Genomic DNA, 8,439 nt, shown 5'->3' with positions numbered 1-8,439 from the left:
AGATCATTAAGTCTACTTCCAAAAAATATTATTTAGCATTTCAGGTTGCACCACAATAAATGTTCAAGAACATCACCTGTTTTATTGCACATTTCAGGGATCAGGTCCATAAGTGGTTTAAGCCTGTATTCTGCAGGAGAGCTGTTAGGCTTTGGTGTTGGTTTGAGATGTTCAGCACAGCAGCTCCACAGGGATGTGTTGTAATAGATGGTGGTCATAGACTTCTGAACCACAACAGAAATTGCCATTCATCTTGTTGTGGCTAAATATAAATAAGTTGGAAAGAAAAGTCATTCAACAACCAACACAGAAGATGCCCGAGGCTATTTTTTCAGGTTGTTAGTGGTTTTAAAATTTCTTGAGGGTTTATGGGGTGACCCTAATGACTGAGAGACTCCCGCTCTAAAGCTGTGCCATGTGAATAAGTCTTAGTGAAGTAAGCATGTTCCTATGACGTCTCTGGACGTATCAGTTAGACTTGAATTTCCAGTTACAGACAAAGCCTCTTTTGTCAAGACGGCATGGGTAAAGACATACATGAAATCAGGCTACAGGCCAAACACTGACTATCTGCTATTTTTTTAATGGTTTTGCCTAAAGCTACTAGATTTTTGGAGCTTGAGTAACTTTTTACATTGTATATAAAGTTGTACCCCTAAAGAAATGATCTTTCATTTTGACAAATATGTTAATCTACATAAGGCAGGTCACCCCCTCATGGTGGTTGTGTTGTTAAGATCAAGGGTCAAGGTCTGGTTGGTTGGCATGGCCCACTTAGTGCATGCTGGTAACTATATAATCTGGATCTACAGCATTGAAAGTCATTTAAAAATAGCTCTACATTGTGAGGAAATGAATTTAGTACTGTAGATAGCCCATAAAGATGCTAACTACACAACCAGCTGAATACTACTCATTTTGCTTGCAAAATTAATCAAAACATAGATTATTTAAAACATGAGCAAAAAATACTAAGGGCCAGATTTACTAAACAGGATAAATAAGACATGCTTTTTGGGGCATTAAATAATGGCACAAATACCAGTAAAATATCACAAACCTTAGTAAATCGCGTTGTACGATTCATTTCATTTTAGTTTTTCAATGCGTGTCTTTAGTAAATCAGGACCAGTCTTCCCTCTATTTTTTGTCTTGCTGAGCAAAACTTTTCTCTATTGTGTGGCCACCTGAGCAAAAACATTCTTTATACCAGACCTGTACAGCGCACACACAGAAAAGGGTGTAACTTTTAACTTTAATGTGCTATTTATATTTTATTTGACCCTCGATTTAACTAAATGATGCACATTTTAGGTTACCTGGGAAAACATGTTTTGCAATGCTGTCATACCAAGAAATTCTATTAAAAGTAATTTTTACAAATCTCACGCAGAACAGTTAAATTCTTTATATTAATATTCTATGAAACCTGTAAACCGCATTCACCGGTTCTAAATCTATGGCGACACCAACTCTATAGTGGTTTGCCCCGAGCATTGCAATTATTTTGCATTTACTAGAATTCAATCAAATGGCTTTCCCAATTCATTTTTGTGTGTGTCCTGTGCCCGCGCATATTATTTCTTCTGCGTGGTCATGATGTAAGAAGTGCACGGCCACGTACGCGTGTAACTTGGAGGGAACATTGATCAGGACAGCAGTTTTATGCCCAAAGAGGGTTTGCGCTGGCGCAGAATGTTAGTAAATCTGGCATAAAAGTTGCTTTTAAATCATATCAAATTTTTGTAATCTGTAGGCCTACCTGCATCCGTTACAGCAAATATGTGTGTGAGGATTGAAGGTTTGTCTTCCACAGCAGTGCCTACCAAGACGGGGACGAGCAGACATTTGGCAAATAGTGTTTGATGGAGTATATATAACACCTCCAACACACTCTGACTGCTCAGGCACATTGAGATGAAGGATTCCATTACAGCACAGCACATTGTCATCTGACAGAGTGTAAACATCTTTGCCACAGCACTGAAGGACACAGGTAAACATAGTAGGTTAATGTATGCAGAGTTTTTGAATACTCTATAATATAATTTCTCCAAATACTTCATAAGCAAATTTTACTGAAAACCACAGTGTTCAGAGAAATGTCCAATTTATTGGAATTTCTGTCCCTGCAGAACTAAGCTTCAAGTCAAAAGGTAATACCTTAGTAAGTGCTGAAGCCTTCTCATGAATATTCACTGAGCAACAAATTTGTTTCTGGGGATTGTAGGGTGTTGATCCACACTTCGATTCTAGAACAGAATGAGTAGGAGTGTGAGATTATTACAAAAATAACTATACAATCATCATAATTTCCAACAATGACAAAAGTGATTTATATAAATTGGACATATCAGGTTAGGCAAGTATTAACTGAACAGACTATCAATGGATACTGAAACTAAACAGAACATTATCCGATCAAATGATAGATTTGTAAAATTATTAATACACAATGAGGATGCCAAGTGCTTTACCTGAGTTTTTGGAGAGTTTTCTTGAGATTTCCAGTAACACATAAAAACAAACAGAAAAATTATTATAAAATAGACCTGTAAAAAAAATGTGTTTTCACAAACTGAGGGACAAATCAAAATTATTTTCTGTAGTAGTCAACATGTCACAGATACTGTTGACACAGTTTTAACACAGTCTTTAAGCCAGAACATTGTGTGTGACTCACCGGGTGGGAAGAGAGCCTTGCTGGCATTCTGTTCTTTCATCAGTGTCTGTGAGAATAAGATTCAGATTACAACCTACTAAAACAAATGACATATCTATTACTGTTTGTCTAATAATCACACCTTTTGCTTTTGGACAGCAAGTTTCATTTTTCGGCTTTACTTCTAGTGTAAGGTTAGTACAGCAGCAGTGGGTTGTCATGTCATACGTTTCTTTGCCACAACAAGAATGATTTTCCTTCCATTGAAATATGTTGCCGCCACCACAACACAAATGAGTCGTTGTCCGGTACATGACTGTAAATGAGTGTAAGAGAAAACTCATTATAAAATAAGCCTTACTTGATCTAATGGTATGAAGATCAATCAACCTTAAAAAATGTAAGCATGCAAAAATGTGTCAAATCTGAACAATGTGGCCATCAATCTGTTCAAGGTGCATGAAGTGCATCGGCTACCTTTGCCACAGCATTTCATGTGAGTGCTGCTTCGAGTCCGAATCCTTCCATCACAGCAAATCTCGTTAAGGGGATTGTAAGCTACAGAATCACAACAGTCAGCCACCAGCTGGCTTAATCCCAGAGTTACATTTCCTGCAACACATTGAAATATAAAATGTGTTCAATCATTGTGTATGTCCTAAACTCACTGTGAATCACATCCTCTACTCTCAGTGACTCAGCTACCACAAACTACCACAAACTAACAGCTGCAAGAGCCTCTCCTACCATTACAGCAGGAACTTTCTGAGATCTTGTAAGATACATTTCCACAACAGTGCAGATGATGGCTGCCTTCCATCTGTCCACTGAAACCTGCATTGCTGCTGACATTATAAACAAGACAGATTACTCCCATTTTACTCTTACCAAATCATTCTTTTAATTTACATTTAAGTGTTCTATGATAAAATATATATGTAATAAATAAATAAAAAATCTCTTATGAAACGGTGCTCAGAGGCTCAGCGTTAGCGCTCTGTGTGAGGTCACTCACTGGCTCCCTCTGTCATGATGGCAAATACCTAAAGAACAAAGAGATTATTCATTTTGAAAAGTGGTATCTAGTCTCATTTTGATAAGACAACTCTAAATGCTAAACATTAAAGTCAACATGAATATGACATTGACTTAATGCAAGTTTCTGGTCTTATTGTAAACAAATTTATCAGTGCAAACAATTTGTAATCTTGAATCAAAATGCAATAACTTGTTCTGCCTCTGAAATGACTTTTCTTTTTTGCTGATGTTATCATAACATGAAAAAAGTGAATGTAAAAGGGCACATGATTTATAGTATCACATGATTTTTAAAATCACTCCCCTCCCACCTGGCTCCATTCTGGTTTGCAACACCCACTTATCGCAATTCCTGGCACACAAAAACAAACCTCTCCCTCGAATTTTAGTAAGAAAAATGGGTTGCATTTCATGTTAACTTCAAAAGGTTCAGGATGAAAATTTTGGAAGAAAATATTTTGAAAAAACGTCACACGATTCTTTTCATTAATACAGTGGAAGTCAGTGGGGTCCAAAATAACACTGGACCCCACTGACTTTCATTTAATGGACAAAATATATTATTTTGTTTTCCAGAGAAGTGCATCATACAGCTTTGTAATGACCTGACGGTGAGTAAACAATGATAATTTTTTGGTTAACTATCCCTTTAACATTAGCTTGCTCTATTCTTTTTCTATTCTATCTGTTTTCTTTTTATTTATTATATAATAAAAAAAACCTTGCTACGTGTAGGTAAAGACAGTTTTGTTATTTTAACATTAATATTTTTAAAAACAGATCTGCATTTGTTAGAAGGTATTAATGAAGGTGGTTCCTACCAAAAGCCTTATTTAAATAGTGAATATTATATTTATTTCGTTCAGTTAAGGGTGTATGGTTTGGTTAAGTACCACTACATATTATAATAAACATTTAAATGCAATTTCCGCAATTGGCACTCAACAGATTTTGCAACAAACAAAACAATGCGGAAACGAGAAGGGTTTAAAAAAAAAAAGAGTACTTTGTATTGGTGCATAGTTTGCAGCGATACAGGGACTGACAAGATAACAAAAACTGGGCTGCGTTTTTGGGAAACGCAGTCAATAACTGTCTGAAAAAGAAAACAAAGACTAACTCTGCCCAGCATCACAAGCAACAAAACAAACAAACAAAAATACGTGTCAAAATTATAAAATAAAACAACGGAATTCATCACAAAACTTCCCAAATTCAGTTAATCATACTGCAGAGCTCCCAAATCACGTCAAGCGCTACTCTACCACGGTCATCACGTTACTGTCCCTCGCCGCCCAGTCAAAATGGTATCCAGTCTCGGTGGGTGTGTAACAGTGCTTTCTAATGGTTCCTTCATTAGTGGGTCTGAATTTGTTAAGCGTCCAGATACGCAATTTGCCGTCTTTGGGCTTTGCGGTACACGGGGAAGTACCTCACGCAACTAACCGAAAAATGAAAAATATTGTGCACTCGTCGTGACACACTCAAGCGCGAGCTCGCTGAAGCTGAAATCGAAACGTCTCCGCCTCCATCCAGCAAAAAAAAAAGACAGCGAGAGAGAGAGATTGTCTTGCTAATTTACATTTACTCTCCACTTTAGTGGTTGCACATTATTAATTAGACTCACTTAATTATAAATTTAATATCCACTCGTATAAATACAAAAATAAATAATATAAAACTAGAGTAATTGCCAACATGTCTAAAGTATAATTAGCCTATAGTGTTTCCTTTCTTACCTTGCGCAGAGGCTGTAGCAAAAATGTACAAGATTGTCACTACACCTGCAATAAAAAATACAATGTTAAAATAAAAATAAATACATAAATAAATGAACAAATTAAACAAATCCACAAAATACTAGGTAACTTAGAACTTCAAAAATGTGTTGTCATACATGCAGTTGATGAGTAGATCTCCATTGTGTATCCCTGTTCAATAAAGTTTGAATATCCCAAAGACAGTGGGATGAGAGTTTATGTACTCCAACATAACATTTTTGCTCCGCCTCTGCAGACTGCAGTAAGAAAGGACCACAAATTGTGATGCCCAAAAGCACATAAAGGAAGTAACATGTATGGACATGATAATGCAGTGATTCAATATTTATTTTGGCTGATGTTTGGCAATATTGCATCAGTGCATATAGGGTTGATTAGCGAACTGCACAGTTTTCTGAGATACATATTACCACATTTCAGTAATGTTATATTTGAATATATATATATGTGTGTGTGTGTGTGTGTGTGTATGCATGCATGTATGTATGTATGTGTATGGGCTTGAGGCCGTGACACACTGTCAATTGATGAAAGCAAGCAAATGACTAAGTCAAGAGGGCAGGTTCTTATGATTTTTCAACTTAATGTCACTTGTGATATGACATCTGCTTATATGCAGAGTTATTCCCTCTCATGCAGGTGCAGAATGTAGTTGCCCTTTGGCTGTGGTCTTTTGGGTGTGTTCAAGGTTTTTGGCCCAGATGCAGGCAGCGTTAGGCTACACCATAATTGGCTTTTGACACTGCTAGATGTTTGATGTATTTTGGTGTGTCTGTGTCTGTTGTCAATAAACTTTTGGTGTTTTCAAAAAAGTAATTGCAGAGTCTTGCATCAGCGGCCTTTGTGAATATGATTATAGGGAAAATAGTTATAATAGATTCTTAAAGGGACAGATCACCCTTTTCAACTGTTTTTTTTTTTATATATAATGAAAGTAATTATTTGGGACAGACAGACTGACTGACTGACAAACAGACAGACAGATAGGTAGATACGTAGATAGATCTATTAACCCTCTACGGTATGGAATATGATATCAATGAGGAAAAAATTATTTGTGATGTCTTTCCTACTTAAAATTAGACACTATAACAATATCAATAAAATGTTTCATTATTTTTTTATTTTGTAAAAGTTTGTTGCCTCAAGGCAACATTGTACCACAATGGACAACTTTAAACATTTGACATTTTCATCCAGAAAAAAGAAATATATTTATTGAAAACATCAATTTCTTTAAACGAACACTTGAACAAACAGATTTATCTAGATTTTAGTGTATTGCACATCTCATATTTAATAAAAAAATAAAATTTCAAATCCAGCTGTTGCTCTCAGGCAACATTGTACTATCGTGGATCACAAGTATAACTAAACTATCATATCTGTTGTCATACCAAAACATTATAATCAGTGTTTTTTTCAAAGTAAAAAATGAAAAATAATCATAACCTTATCCTAATATGCACTTTATCCTTACAAGCATGCACATACACACACAAGCACATGCATGCAAAATCTCCTACTTCACTAATGACATCTCAATGCTTGTGAAAACTGAGGAAGCAATTCAAACCTGGGACAATTTATGCCACTGGCCTAAGCAGCGGATGTAGTTACTAAGAGCCCGGATGGGACATGAAAGGTGAAGACTTTCTTGTTCTGGAGAATCATGAGGTGGAGGAAAGAAGGCTTACAGGATGACCAGCTAGAAGGCACTTTAGGTCTGGGGTGCAGAATGACTTTGACCATTAAAAGAGCAAAGTCTAAGCAGGAAAAGGCTACTGATAGGGCCTGCAGATCTCCTATACTTTTAAGTTAAGTCAATGCTAATAGAAGAGCCACTTTAAGAGTTAGTAACTTCTCTGACACTGGCTCAAATGGAGCCTATATTAACCTTCCTGGACCACACAAATGTCCCAAAAAAGAAACTTGCGGCCTGCAGATAGACCTCAGCCATCTGGCAATGTGCAAAAATCCAGACATCAAGGGGTGCCTCCCCATAGAATCACCATCAATAGATACTTGGGTAGAAGAAATAGCAGCCACATATACCTTACGCATAGCAGAGGCTAACCCTGGTGAGAGACAGGAACTCAGAATCATCTATACAACCTCCGTTGAGAGACCAGAAACCAGCTGCCATGCTTCAAAACATACCTAACCAGCATATGCTGTTTTTTTTTGTTTTTTTTTCAACAGGTAAGGCACGGTCTTGGGGGATTTAACCTCTTCATACCTTTGAGGATCTAATGATCAGGTCATGCTTCCCTAAGGACTTACCTGTCCCGTTCAGGGGCTAGACGAAGACATTCCAGACATCGAGACGTGGGTGCCATATTGTACCCTGCCCATGAGAAAGAAGGTCCTTCCTCAAGAGGATTTGCCAGGGAAGGGCTGTCTAGAGGAGCATGAGATCCGAGAACCAAGTCTGTGTGGACCAGTGAGGCGCAACCAGCAAGACTTGTTATCCTTTCCTGACCTTGCACAAAATCTGTGCAATCAGGCTCACTGGAGGCAACGCATACTTGTGTAGAACCCTGGGCCAGCTGTGTGCCAGCTGTGTGCCAGGCTATCTGTGTCAAGCAGAGCTTCGGTCAAGGAATACCATAGAGGGCAGTGAGAAGACTCCTGCAAAGTGAACAGATCTACCTGTGCCTCGCTGAATCAACTGCAAATCACCTGGACCGCCCAGGGATGGAATCTCCACTCTCCAACTGAAAAACAGGTTGAGAACAAATGCGGAGCTTGCTCTGCCTGACTGGGTATACCATATCAGCAGGGTTGTAGTGGGATGATATGTTTTATGAGAACTGTAAACTGAACTGCATTAAAGGGGACCTATTATGCCCCTTTTTACAATATGTAATATAAGTCTCTGGTGTCTCCAGATTGTGTCTTTAAAGTTTCAGCTCAAAATTCCCCACAGATAATTTATTACAGCATGTCAAATTTGCC

At 37.6% G+C, this 8,439-nt stretch overlaps 1 protein-coding gene across 1 annotated transcript; it reads right to left on the bottom strand.

The window, feature by feature from the left end:
* Positions 1 to 213: 213 nt before the first annotated feature.
* On the bottom strand, positions 214 to 5,771 carry LOC107703979 (galaxin-2-like; the record flags this gene model as incomplete). The annotated part of the gene is made up of 11 exons (XM_016506796.1): positions 5,598 to 5,771; positions 5,440 to 5,484; positions 3,678 to 3,705; positions 3,410 to 3,507; positions 3,140 to 3,274; positions 2,805 to 2,978; positions 2,684 to 2,729; positions 2,478 to 2,497; positions 2,164 to 2,252; positions 1,763 to 1,983; positions 214 to 262 (listed from the first exon to the last, which is right to left on the bottom strand). Coding segments are annotated over exons 1-11 (930 nt in total), but the record flags the coding sequence as incomplete, so codon positions are not given.
* Positions 5,772 to 8,439: the final 2,668 nt, after the last annotated feature.

Source organism: Sinocyclocheilus anshuiensis, unplaced genomic scaffold (assembly GCF_001515605.1).
Source record: "Sinocyclocheilus anshuiensis isolate Anshui unplaced genomic scaffold, SAMN03320099.WGS_v1.1 scaffold2532, whole genome shotgun sequence".
Taxonomy (NCBI): Eukaryota; Metazoa; Chordata; class Actinopteri; order Cypriniformes; family Cyprinidae; genus Sinocyclocheilus; species Sinocyclocheilus anshuiensis.
This window is presented reverse-complemented; position numbering and strand designations above follow the sequence as displayed.